The sequence below is a fragment of the Vicugna pacos genome, chromosome 3 (assembly GCF_048564905.1).
Source record: "Vicugna pacos chromosome 3, VicPac4, whole genome shotgun sequence".
Lineage (NCBI taxonomy): Eukaryota > Metazoa > Chordata > Mammalia > Artiodactyla > Camelidae > Vicugna > Vicugna pacos.
Genome location: NC_132989.1, coordinates 71,499,649 through 71,513,808, shown reverse-complemented (window position 1 = coordinate 71,513,808; position 14,160 = coordinate 71,499,649). Strand labels below are relative to the sequence as shown.

The following is a 14,160-nucleotide window of genomic DNA, read 5'->3' as shown; positions in this document are numbered from 1 at the left end:
GCTCTGGACCAGCCTCACCCAGCACGGGACTGAGTAATCCTTCTGTAAAACCTGAGGCATCTGCTCTGGCATTCTAGTCAAGGTCTAAGGGCAGAAATTGCATTCTGCCTAGTTGTCAGCTCTCCTAGAGTTCTAACTAGGTAGGACTTACTTTCTCTCCAAGGAAGGTGATGCCCCACATGGCTCTGCACATTAAAACAAGGGGTCCAACCCAAGTGATAGAGGAGCGTTGCATTGTGACAGGAAGCCATCATGAGGTGAGGGTGAGCGGCTTCCTCTGGCCCCGTGACGAGCCAGCTGGGATGGCGGCTTTCAGCTTGGGAGCAGCTGAGTGTACCAGAGGGGTTAAGCTTGTGGTTTCCTGTGCCATTTCAGAGAAATAACATGCATGTATTTCCACTTACTTTCAAGGATTTCTAAGGTGATGTCAGACGAGAAGAGGACTGAACTCCAGCCCCTTCTCTCACAGCTTTCCCATCAAAATACAGCCCACATGAGGAACACAAAAACTCAATTCCTGCTGTATATTACATACGCTGTCTCAACACTGCATGGGACATGACTGTTCATATTCTAAGCCATCAATAACCCTCATGGAAGTACTTTGCTTTGCTTAAATATTCTAAAAGGCCAAAATTTTAAATGATTTAATGTGCAAAATTGCCTTCATAAAAGTGTGGGACTAAACGGTGAAGCAGAGGACATCCAGAAAAATCTGAAATGATCCTCCTTTTGATTCAACTAGAAAAAGCACAAGTTTTCAACACCTAAAATCAGGTTTTAGTCAAATAAAGACCCGGACACACGATGAAGAGAAAATCTCTAATAATTTATTTGACCTTCAGTTTCACATTGTGAAAAAAAAAAATAACAGTTTTACAAAACCTCAGAAACATAGTAGCAAACAAGTACATATGAACACGAACACTTCACTTCTTCAACTTACACAGAGGTTTGTACGTGAACCACATATTCAATAGCCAAGAGAAGGATGTTATTCAGCTCTAATCATTCTCATTCAGACAGGTGTCAAGCCCAGAGAAAAGGGGGCTACACAATTATACCAGAAGTGGAAGGCTGCCCTTTGTTGTCCGTTTCCACGGCAACCAGGCCACAGAATAAGAAGAACCTTCTCTGTCTTATGCCAAGGTCTTTTGTGTGCACTGTGCTGTGAATTGTATTTGCTTCAAAGTGTGGGACGTTTCACAGGGTGAGAATGGTCAAGTAGTGAGCCCAAATGCCTACATCAATTCAAAGAGCGGGAGTCCAGAAAGTTCCCTGCAGGCTGGGGGCCCACCCTGACCACAGCTCTCTCTGGCTCACACACAGCAATTAATACAGGATTCAAGGAAAGACCACAACTTTGAAACAGCTGCAGAAAATTCACCCTGCTTTCAGAAGCCACCCAGTGACACCCCCATCCTGGCAGATTTGCATCATAAACTACACAAAGCTGTAACTGCTCCAATACGGCGACACCGACTATGCCACCAGGGTACAATCAGGCATTTGCATTGCTTAGAACACATCTAGGAGCAAGGGACTGACTGCTGGAAAGTATGGTGATTTTTTGATTCCAATGGCTCATTTATTTTGGTCCAACTATAGCCCATTTATGCATGGCACAGACGAACGCTTACAATTAGTTGAAAGTATTCAGGTGGAGAGAAATGTGAAGGATCTATCTGTCATTAGACACTGCAAACACACGATGCAAAAGGTTACTGGTCTTAAACTCTATTTTCTAAAATACAGTAATGTGAGAAACAGCAACAAAAGCAGCGCGAGTTGCAAATTCTGGGCTTCCCCAGACACCTTAGAGGAAGCACCTATTTGATTCTACCACTAATGCCTATCACAGCACATGTTTAGTAAACAAGCACTCGAAGGAGCAAAGAATGTATTCACAACTCTCCCGGAAAGCCTCTCAGCAGGGGCCACTGCTTACAATTCTTTGGTGTTTAGGGGCCATACGTGTCACTTTTGTGCACCAAAGACTTCCTTTAGACTTACCTAAAGGGGAAGCACTAAAGTATACATTATACCCATGGGAATATTGCCTTGGAGAGCTTTTAGCACTTGCTTAATCGTACAGCAGGAATAGAGAACAACGAATCCAGGTCAAGCAAATCTGGTGAGTGAATTAATTTCCATCTGTGAGGGTTAACTGTGGTTACGGCAAAGCATTCTCATCGGGTAAATAAATAGATAAATAAATAAACTTTGAACAATGCCTTTACCTGTGCCCTATATACAGACCGATCCCATAGAATTTTCCAGGATTTCAGGATATTACACAAAGAAAAAAAAAGCTGCAAAATGATTTGGTCCTTTCCAAATTTCAGTAGCTGAGATTGAAGTAAGAGAATCAGACAGAAGGGAGAGGGCAGAAAGCACCCTTTCCTTGCCCCACGAGCCATCGGCATGACCAGAGCCCACGAAACCTCATTAAAAGTTGGTTAGTCTAAGAAAAATGACCTTCATGCTTTCTTTAACTCTAGGATGTAACTTAAGTTTCCGTCTTGTAATCCTTCCCTGCTTTGACATTTACAAAATCCCTCCCCCCAACCCACCGCCCTGCCCCACCCGCCCTCCAGTTATACTCCTAATTGTAACTCCAAAGTTTTCACTTTTGTGCAGCCAAGCACATCACAACAGCCACAAAATTGTGCAAAACGTACCACCGTTCACACGGGTCCAAACACACAAGGACGACTGTAAAGCACTGTTTCAGCATGCAGGCCTCGAACAATAAATAGCTAAACCTAGAACAAATTTCTTATCAGCCAAGGGAAAGTTGAAAGTCACTCATAAATAGCAAAGAACATCTACCGAACAGCTACCAACAATGTCCCCATTGTTCACGAACAGTCCTGGGGCCCCTCAGAGATTAGCAGCGAGTCCAGGGGTCCTCACTCTGCAGCAGCCCAGCCAGGTCCCCTCCTGGCCCCACAGCTGGGCTTTCGATCTCCAACAGCAGCTGGTGTGGAGGCTTGGAGCCTTGCTCCTTAAAGAGCAGTGACAACCATTTCAAATTTTAACACATAAATGGCGGAGCCCATGGACATCAGATGCTGAATATGCTACAGCGAGGGAAAAGGTCGGGCTTTTCTCTCCTTTGGAGGGGCTGATTAACGCTGACATTAATCCACAATTACAGACAAGGACTAGATCACAGGTTCGTTCATTCATATTTAAACCCTGTGCTACTTGCACAGAAAACCCCTACCCCCCTCCCCGTCTCCCACCCCCATCCTTCATGTCCAGTTAGAGCATTTACAAGGTGCCGCGGATGGTACTCGAGAAGCAACTTCGTTTTCTTTTTCTTTTGTTTCTCTTCATTACATTTGGCCTCTCCAGAGTTGAAGTCTCACCTGGTCTCACTGAGGAATGGAGTCAGCTAAAATAGACGAAAAGGAAAATTTTTGTTAGCTGTCTCAGATCTAAAAAAAACAAAAACAAAAAACACTCATAACAGTCGATATTGCTTCTAAAGGTCTTAATTACATATTCTGTAGGTACCGTGCATAGATATTTAAAGGAATGGCCCTAAATGCACACACACATGCATTCACGCCTCCAGATGGCTCCACAAAAACAATGGTATGCAAAGAAAGGCCTTCACTTCTTTCCTAAACATGTATATGTTCAAATTCAAACCTATGCATCTAGTGTTGTTACGAGTTGCCATCTTCTGCCTCCAACATTCATAATTTCTCTCCACGGTTAAACAGAGCCACTATAAAGTGATCACCAGAGGGTCACAAGAGATTCCTGTGCCAAGCCCTCTTTTTTGGCCCCTTTACCATAAAGGATTCCAAATTAAATTTATTCACCATATAGAAGGCAGACATATTAATCCTCTTATTTAAATGCATCTCTGCCATTCATCTTGGCAGAAAATCAGTCTCGCTTCCTTTCACATGACAGCAGACCAGGCATCATCAGCCCCAGGCTGGAGTTCATTCTCGAAGTTCATCGGTCCACACTTGGGAGACACCGGCTGGGGTGTGCAGTGCTTGTTAGCAACAGAATCTACCGACGTCCAACATGAAAATACATTCAAGGTGCCCACGTTTCGTGGGAGCTGGCATTTCCTCACACTACCCAGCCTTTCCATTTTGTTAAGTCTAATTTTATAGAGGGATATTTTGCAGAGGGCTTTTGGCTTTCAAATACTCACCCTATCTGTTCTTGGAGCACATTTCCAGCCCTAGACTCTGCAGCCCCAATGCCTTAACTCTCAGTACAGACAAAGGGAATTCGGGAGGGGCCACCGATCACTGGCACTGAATTCATCTTGCCCTAGTGTGTTCAGAAGTCTGATTCATTTCATTAGTTGTTTCTTTTGGCAGTTCCGTAACAGTGATTCAAGCTTTCAAGGCATTCCTTAGACTACCTTGTCACCCCTCACCCCCACCTCCTTGTAACCAATACATCAATATTAGGCCAGAAGAATGTATCTTGTAATAATATGAAATTTCAAGATGTTGCATATTCAAACAGAAAGAAAAAAAAAGACCCAAAACAAAAAACACCTCTAAAAAGGGAGGAAACAAAGGAAACCAAAATCCAAATGCTGTCAGGCTGGGGCCACACAGCACCATGAAACTGGAGCGTAATCCAAACTAATTTCCTTTTTGTCCCTCCCGCCCACCGACAGAGCAGCAGGAGACACTTAAAACCTCCTTGGTGGATGAGCTTTTAGATCCAGCGAAGCTTCTTGTTAGCACTGTATTAACCCATTTAGCACCTACATTTGGAGAGCAAAGCGAAGTCTGCGGAGGTCTTTGCAGCTTGACTGATAAGCACACAGCACCTCTTTTAACTCACTCCGTCCAGCTTAAGAGTTTTAACACTATCTTGTGTATAAGAAACTTCAGAAATTTAAACCAGCATTTTCCCCGTCGGAAACTGCAAGAGTGGCTCTGATCAGGCCCACCCCGCCTTTCAAAAAGGCGAACCTGGCCCTGTGGAATTTCCTTGTTCTGTGCCTGGCTCTCGGGCCAATGGCACCAAGGGCAGAGAGGATGTTGTTTCGAATACAACCTAACACTTTTATTTGCTCCATTTCCGTGTGTGATTAGGTTCAAATACCCAGGAGAGGGTGAATTCAAGTGTTTGCGAACATACTCACTACGGGCTGAAAAAGGAGGTACCAAAAATGAAGTAGAAAGATAACAAGCAGATAATAGCCAAAGAAACCTCGTTTTCCCACGACACACGAAGCTAATTCCACTGCAAGCGAAGGTCTAAATTGAAGGGAGAAGAGAAAACTAACACAAGCATTGAACACTTAACATGTGCCTGGCATGGATTAGGGGTTCTCATTCCTTTCTTTTTTGTCCCCTCATTTATCAATTTACCCATATCTGAACTGGGACAGATCTGAAGGAAAGCACAAGTCAAATCACTCATTTGACCAAGAAGAGCTCTCAAGTGCAGAGTGGTCCAGACTCTACAGCTTAGCGCTAGAACCAGAATGCACACATGGCGTCACTCCTTCTGCCTCACGCTCCTTACCCGGCTCTAAGGATGCCAGCAGGGTACAGCTGTGATGTACCGCCAGCATCACTGGCAATTTTTAAGGCTCTCCTATGCAAATATAGTCGGTTCTGGACTAACACCCAATTTAGTGTGCTGTTAATTGATGCTTTTGCCTGGAAGGTTCTTTAAACCTGCTTGAGAGTTGAGTAATGCATTCATATCGCAAATGAAATAAGCTCTTTCAGAGCATTTGTTTATTTAGGATTACTGAGATGCCAGCAAGGCTGCAAAAACCAGTTTGGCGTGGGACACTGGGAGCCCCACTTGCTCCCCAGAGGATAGTTCTGACAGTTCCTGCTCCTCTGCAGGAGTTTCATTCCAGGTAAACATTGCATTTCTAACAGATATACTAACTGGAAGAGGCTGGAAGAGGTAACTGAGGAAATGAAAGAAACATGTGAAAGGGAGGCCAGTTTTACTGGTGTTTCTAAATGAGCTGTAACAGAGGAGGAAAGAAAAGACAAATGAGTCAAAACCCCTCTTTGCTTAGCTTACAACGACCCCTAGGTTTCCTGTTTTCTCTTTGAAGGTGTGAAACATACTAGAGAACACAGAACCAAGTGTCTCCAAGCAATGGGTTAGTTTCATGGCTGTTCCTCCAAAGCAGATTTTCAAAAAATTTTTATTCAATTAGTAGTGAGCCCATGAATCACCAAAACAAATCAACCCATTCGGTGGGCTCTGTGCTACACTTAGACATGCTTAAGTGATTCTCAGGCCAACCCGAGAATGCTTTACCAGCAGCAAAGCGGCCATTAACTTCACAAACCCTGAACCATGCAGACCTATTAATTATTTGAGCCAAGAGTATTATACACTCTTATATACACAAGACAACCATTATGTACTCAGACATATGACACAGAAACACAGCTTTTGGGAGCCCTGACATTAGGGTCGGCCTGGCTAATTAACTCTGAAAAGCTGCCATAGGGCGGTCTAGATGGCTCAGTGTGTCCTCACATCAGACAGGTTTATAACACGAAGGTTGCAACCTTTTACCAGGACAGACCTAGATTTCTCGAAAGTTAATACATGCCCTAAAGGGGGCTATTTTTTTTTTGAAGAAAAATATTTCAAGTAAGTGAATAAATAATTTTAGAGAGAATATACCAGGAATAACTTCAAGCATTCAATTTTTTTTAATTTTTTATTGGCGGGGGAAGGTAATTAGGTTTATTTATTTATTTTAACAGAAGTCCTGGGAATTGAAACCAGGACCTCGTACATGCTAAGCACACACTCTACCACTGAGCTAAGCCCTCCCCACTAAGCATTCAATTTTTTAACTCCTACTTCATTCCAGAAGGGGGTTTGAGGAAGTTAAATGTGAATATCAACAACTATGTCCTGGGGCAAAACCAATGTGAAGTTTATTAAGTAGCAGCTGGGCATGAGGCTCACGTGCTTATACTCTGGAGCCAGCTGGCCGGGGCTGACGTCTGGACCATTGCTTCTGCCTGCTAAGCTCTACGGCCTTGGGCAACTTCGCTAACCCCCGTGTACATCAGGTGTTTTCATCTATAAAGTGCTCTAGTAATAATATCCCCCAGGGTTGTTGTGGGGACCAAATGAAACAATCCATGGGGAACACACAGCCCAGCGGCAGGCACCGGGGGAGGGCTGAGCAGACATCAGCTGGCGTTAACACAGGTCAGGGCTCCCAACCTGGCCGTGGTTAGAGTCACTGAAAAACTTTCTTAAAATGCTGACCCCTGGGCCCCACCCAGACCTATTAAAACTAGGATGGGCAGGTTTTAAGGAGCTCTTTAGGAGATTCTAAGGCTCAGTAAAGGCTGAAAACCAATGTCTTATGCTATAGGGTGGGTGGCCGCTGTGGTCACCACAAGTGTTTAAGTTCTGGGGTGCATGTGCTTTTATCTGTATAGTTTGTGCGGTGCTTCCGGAGGATGGGCCGTATGGAGCATGTCTCCCTCCACACACGAGCTCACACAGCTAGCTCAACCATATGGAGATCTACAGCTAAGCTGACTTCTTACCTGACCCTCGCCCTCTTTTGGATGCGCTGCATTTAAGAAGGCAGGTGTTTCCAGGTGCTGACAAACGCAGTAGGGATCAGCGAGTACGGGACCGTGGTGATGCTGTTCCACACATCTAACATGGGATCGTAGCAGTCCAGCGTTTTGCATCGCTGAATGCCAAAGTAGCCTCCAACCACGTAGAGTTTGTTGCCGGAGGCCACCGCGTGGCAGCTCATGCGCTTTGCGGTCACGTCTCCCACCTTGGTCCACTGGTAAGTCTCACTGTTGAATTTATAAGCAGAGCAGGCAGAGAACTCGGTATCTCCCCCCATGATAAAAATCTGGTTCCCCAGCACAGCTGCTGCCGTGTAACGCCAGGGCTGGGGACAGGTGGCCGGGACGGTCCACCTGTTTTCACATTGATCGTAACACTGAACCTTGGGGAGCTTGTCATGACTGACACTGGTACCTCCGAACGCAAACAGCTTGAGTTTGGCACTCACCACTGCGGCATTGCTTACCCCTTCCCGGAGGGGGGCCACCATGGTCCATTTGTTGGTTGTGGGGTCATAGTGTTCCACCTGCTTCAGAGAGACTGAGGGAGAGGCCGGGAGGCAGCCAGTGGCGGCAGTGTGCCCCCCGACCACGTACAGGCAATGCTTCAGTTCAGCAGAGCCATGGCCAAATCTGGCCACCAGCATGGGGGCAGCCTTGGACCACTCTTCGTGCAGGGTATCATAAACCCAGACATCTTTTGAGACCCCATTTTCAGACCCTCGTCCCCCAGTAATGTACACCTTGCAGCCAATCGCACACGCGCTGAACTCTTTTCTTGGGCTGGGGATGTCGGCCTTGGGAATGATTTCTTTGGCCTTCTGGTCAACCAGATACAGCTTGTCACACATGAAAGTCTGTCCTCCCAGGAGGAAGAGGGCATGGCCGGTTTTCCGGGGCCGGGCACAGAGGCTGGTTACCACACCGTCGTTCTGCAGGATCTTCAGTTTGCATCTGATGGCCTCTTCTACAATCTCCTTGCTCTTTCTCTGCTTGGTGATGAGTTCCTCCATGGCCACATTCTCCATGAGATAGATGGCCGGCAGGAGAGCCAGTCTCACAGTCTGCAGCAGCTCTGGGAGGTAGCAGTAGCGCTTCTTCAGGTCGTAGCTGATCCAGTTAATTGCAGACTCGTACACGAGCCTTTCATCTTCTGTCTCCAGCTCTTCGCTGGATAAGAGCTGCACTACCATGTCCTGGGGCAGCTGGAGGAAATCTTCATTCTTCCTGATGGTTTGGAAGTTGCTGAGACACATCCTCCAGGAGAGTTCGTACAGCTTGGTGCACTGGTGCGCATCGGAGAGGAGCAGCATCCCCAGGCAGTTGGTGGGGTGCAGGTTCTTCTCCAGGAACTCTGCGCATGCATCCCGGATGTCTTGAAACTCCAGCATGTCGCCGGCCTCCAGGAGAGATTCTGCATTTTCTTCATTGATGATGACCCGGGAGGAGTACGCATAGTCAAGAAGCAGCTCCAAGACTTCTGGGTGGATGGAGTTGTCGAAGTTGACTTCGCTGTCCTGGCTCTCTTTCAGGCCGCCACTGAACATGGCTTCAAAGTAGCGGCTGCACGCGGCCAGCACTGCCCGATGACAAGGGAAGGTCCTATTTCCGGCATGGAGCAGGACGTCGGTGAAGAGGCGCTGCTGGCGTAAAAGGTTCAGGTGAGTGAGGACGCTGTCGGCGTAGGAGGACTTGTGGAACAGATAGATGTTAATGGAGCCACTGCTGGCCCTGGACTTGCGGTTCTCATGCACACTGACAGACATTTTGCTTCCACTCCTGAAAGACAAAACAGAAATGACTGAACGTGATGCTCTGGGTGTTCAGAACAGCCGGACCAAAGGAACCACAGCAACAATCGCTTTCGACAGAGAAAGTGGAACACTTCGCTGCTGGCCCGGCTGCCTGCTGTTCTGAATAGCAAATGGCCAGGCCTATACAGAGACAATAACTTATGAGGAAAGACACTATAATACTGTTGAGCTATTTAAACTGTACATTGTTTAAAAAAAAAAGTCACTGCTTAAGAGCAGGTTCATCTTGGAAAACCTGATTGCCAACTTTCAAGATACTGAAGTCCTTGAGACTGTAAGTCAGCGAAAGCCAAGAGGAGCGAGGTCTCTGTCTCACAGCTCCCTGCCCTTGTCCAGCTGATTCATTGAAGGCCACTTGAAATGCCAGGCCTCCAGCTCTCGTAACGCTGGGATGGGCACAGGCTTTAATGCCCTATGCAACATAAAGCCACGTATAAAATAAATACCTACTAATTAATCCCATTAAGAATTCCTTTGGTAAGACCCAGTGTCCCTGCATATACAGTAAATGGGAAAGGTAACATTAAAATCACAGGCTCAGGCCAACTTCTGAAGATCAGACTTCAAGTTAGCATTACAAATAATTTCTAACCAGACAGTGCTACCACTGCAGAGTCCTAAAAGAGCCGCAATATAAACATTACCATATATTGATCAGCAAGCTATCATGGAAACACAGAACAGATTCTGGCCACAAATCACCACCCACATTTCTTGCTCTGGACAGCTTCCAAAATGAGGATTTGGACACATAAAAGGGAGAATACTTTGAATAGTACACTCATATGTTCTGTTTTTCTCTTCTTCCTGCTGTAGATCAATTATTAGGAAACCAGTTGTAGAACAAAGGTTCTATCTACCCCTCTCTTTCGATTAAAGAGCGCATCATCAGGACCATTCTTGTGCACCTGCAAACACCGGCACCTGCATACAGGAAGTTCAAAATGCACACATCACTTTATCTAAGTCCGAAAATACACAAACACACACATGTATGTATGTGTGTGTGGTGCCAGCCATTGTTAATTTAGGGCCACTCTAGAATTTATTTGCCGATTGGAGTGCTTTCCTCAGTATCTAAATTGAAATGCTAGCAGACCCGAATGCTACCTTTGGCGTTGCTCAGCAAGTAAACCGTAGGCTACAGGTGTAGGACATGCCTATCACCTAGCTTCAAAAATTCCATCATATGCTTTTCCTTTTTTCTCTCTTTTTAATCCTACCCCTCTGTTACTTCAGAGGAATCAAGGCTTCAAGAAGCTGCCTGTCAAAGGATACCTAAGGAAGCTGTTTATCCCAGGAGGGTAAACAGTGTGGTTACAGCATCTGTTCCAAACACAGAACAGCCAGTCCTCACAGCAGAGCTGAAACCCTCCTTGTTTCCTTGAACCATTCAGGTATTTATTTTTAAATGTATATCACAGGAGTTATTAACAAATGCAAATGAGTGATTTTGTACAGATTTCACGGGCTGGATACTCAACTGCACTTCCCTGCCCAACGGAGGTGAAGCAGGCACAGAAAACAAGGGGCAGGTGCCTAACTTGCCTTTTGGCACAGGCCTCACGCTATTAGGGGTTGCAACTTGTTTTCTTTTATTCTGGGCATGTACTTTTCATTATGAGTAAACACAGCTTAGTGGAAGAAAGTGAACAACAAAGTCCCTGGACTCTGGTGTTAGGAAGACTTTACAAAGCCCCCGTTAGTCTCCCCGGTGACTTTGGCTGGGACAAATGGTGAGGAGGCAAGCATCACTCCAACCTCTAGCAAAGCTTCTCCAGTCAGGTCCATTTATTCAATGCCTAATGCTCAGGAGAACAGCGGACAGGATCCTATGTGAATGCACCAGGTTTTCCAATGTGTTACAACGTGCATTAGCATCCCTGATGCTCTACCGCTGCAGTTATCATGTGAATTAGCACATTCAGTCTGAAGTACTGTCAGGAAGATATTAAGCCCAAACCTCGGAGGGGATGAATATTCCCATGCCTTATTTTGAAACTCATAAAAATTCCAAATGAGTAGCTTTGCTTTTTTTTTTTTTTAAGCTAATGCTTCCAAAGCAACCTCAAAAGCTGCCTCCTTTCCAGCTAAGAGTGAATGCAGCTCTGAGTAAAGAATGAGGCTCCTGCACAAGGTGTATAAGTACCAAAGTGCCAGCACATTGATCTGGACTCACACTTACAGGGCCCAGAACACGTTTCCCTGAGCAGTGGCAAAACCACATTTACAGCCAGGCTTACACTTAAGAAAACAATGTACAAGACCCTGGGATACAGGACCTGCATCTCGGTACATTCTGTGTTTATGCTTCTGTATTTTCCACATTGGCTCATTAAAGCTAGTGGGAAGACCCTAGCCTGTCATCTTGGATACCATCCAAATAGAGAAGTGGGTCACAGTCCAAATCCAACAATCATGGAGCAATATTTGACTATAAAATGAAAGGTAAATTTGAAGACCCAAGGGAAAAGACATGCTTTCTGGATTAAAATTATGCAAACATGAAAACATCCGCAAAAACCACGTATACAGTCACTAAACACACCTTCAACAGAAAAACGAATCACCCTTCTTGCATTTTTTAAGTCCCCAGAGAAATACTTGCATGCCAAGTAAGGGGCCAAAAAATGCACACGTCTACTTAACCTGCCTCTACAAAGAAAGAGAAAAGGGCTGCTATTACTGTGAACATCAAAAGGGATTCTAGTTACAGTAACTTCAGTTCACTTAATACCCTTTAACCAGGCTCTCTGCCTTCAATACTTAGCGTCCAGTCACATTTCTTTGGGTTTTGAACCTGATCTCAATGCAAAGGTGAAACCAGGCAGATTTTCTCAGGCATTTACGTTATTAATAACAACGCAACATTCTAAAGAGACTGTTACCAAGAAAAGCATTTTACCATTCAGTCCTCTATAATACTTGCAACGCTCTTCAACACTCTGGCCATGCCTGTGAGGGCGACCCCAAATACACGCCGACCAAGTTCAATGGTTCATCTCCATCCCGCCCACCAATTCCTATCCCTAGAAACTAATAACGTTAACACTAAAGGCCAAATATTTGCAAGAGAAGAAACTAATTTTTCAGAAACTAGTTTTCATTCATTTCCTACAGACATCTGGCCGCAGTGAACGTGCCCTCTCGAGGAGTGTCTGCGCGTGGCCCAATGCTCCCCTTGCCAGGCAGGGCGCAACGCAAGCCAACCGTCCCGTGCGATCGGAAAGCGCTCTTTCCGCGGAGCGGGTATTGAGAGAATCCAGGCTCTGCTCCTTGCTCCCCATTGGGTCGAGCTCTGCTCTGCGAGCTGTAGGCGGGCAGCCGCGGACACCGGGTCACAGCCCCGAGAACAGCTCCCCACCGCCGCCTAAGTCGGAGCTACGGGCTCCCGGGCGCGCACACACCCCTCGCGAGCACATCCCTGCAGGCCAGGCAGCCCCCGAAACCCGCGGCGCCCGCAACAGGTCCTGGGCGATGGGGGAAACTTACAGCAGTGGCGACCGGCCACAGCGCACAACCGGCTGGGTTCTCGCCTCGATCACCGGGCGGGGAGGCGACGAAGAGGACGTCTCAGCCCCGGGGAGCAACTGCGACTGCTCGGGCGAAAGGAGCGCGCATGGGACTCTGGCTCGCGAGCGGGTTACCGCGGGCGGATCGCCGCGGCCTCACGATCCCCAGGCGGCGGCCTCTGCGACTGCCACCCGCGGAGCGGCTCCCGGAGTGCGCTCTGGAGCGGAGAGCCAGCCCGCGGCTGCAGGCGCCGCGGAAGGAGGCGGGTTGTGCACTTGGGGGAGGGAGCTGGAAAGCGCCGTGCGCGCCGGCGGCCGCCTGGCGTCTGGACTCGGTCGCTGCAGCGCCACCGCCGCGCCGCCTCCGCTCCGGCTGCCAGAGCAGTCTGCGCCCGGCCGCCCAGGGCCCGGCTATAAGCGGCGCGGCGGGGAGGGGAGGGAGGGGAGGAGAGAGGGCGCGTAGGCAAAGAGTGACACCAGGGGAGGGAGGGAGGGAGGAAGCGCGTGAATGCGGCCGGCGGCGGCGGCGGAGGAGGAGGAGGAGGAAAGGGAGGAGGAGGAGGAGGAAAGGGAGGAGGAGAAGAGCCAGAGGAGAGCGTGTCGGGGGAGTTAATCGGGAGAGGAAGCGGGGGAGGGGGCTGCGGCGACTGGAGAGAGACAAAGCAGACGTGGAATCTCAGCCCTGAGCAGCTGCAACCTTCGGGGACCGCGAATAAGACAAGTTTTCCCTGGTCAGGGTGTCTGCGCCTCTCTCGCCAGCCCGATGCCTGGATAGCCCCAGAGCTGAGGGACCCTGTGCGCTCCGCGCTGCCGAATCCCGCCTGATACTCATGAAAGGGCGGCGGGGGGCAAGCGGGGTGTCCGCGGCACGCGCCCTGGGCACGCACAGCCCGCGCGCTGGGTGGGACACCCGCAGGGAGGACAGTGGCAAGTTTGGACACTACTTTGGACACTCTAGGGGCTGTAGGGTTTCTCCCTGGCAGAGAACTAGACAGACTAGACTCGAGCTCCAGGCGTTTCTCCCGCGTTCTCCCTCCCTGCCCCGGGCGGGTGCGGCACCGGCGGCCGGACTCTGCCCCGCGCCGCCGTCGGTAACAGCAGCCCGGCGCTGTCCGGCCGGACGCGCACCACGTGCTTCGCAGCCAATCGCCGCGGCCGCTTGATTCAAAGCGAACTGCTCCAGGGAGCTGCCACGCCGCCTCCTCTCCGTTGCGATAAAGCCTCAATCGCCCTCGGAGACCGGGCCCTTTC

General features: G+C 48.1%; 1 protein-coding gene across 1 annotated transcript; it reads right to left on the bottom strand.

The window, feature by feature from the left end:
- Nucleotides 1–808: 808 nt before the first annotated feature.
- On the bottom strand, nt 809–13,320 carry ENC1 (ectodermal-neural cortex 1). The gene is made up of 3 exons (XM_006197578.4): nt 12,890–13,320; nt 7,548–9,362; nt 809–3,400 (listed from the first exon to the last, which is right to left on the bottom strand). Exon 2 carries the CDS (start codon nt 9,347–9,349, stop codon nt 7,580–7,582), a length of 1,770 nt encoding a protein of 589 aa, XP_006197640.2. The 5' UTR covers nt 9,350–9,362; nt 12,890–13,320; the 3' UTR covers nt 809–3,400; nt 7,548–7,579.
- Nucleotides 13,321–14,160: the final 840 nt, after the last annotated feature.

Coding starts and splice junctions, on each gene's coding strand:
- ENC1 (XM_006197578.4), bottom strand. CDS start 9,349: ATGTCTGTCAGTGTGCATGAGAACCGCAAGTCCAGGGCCAGCAGTGGC.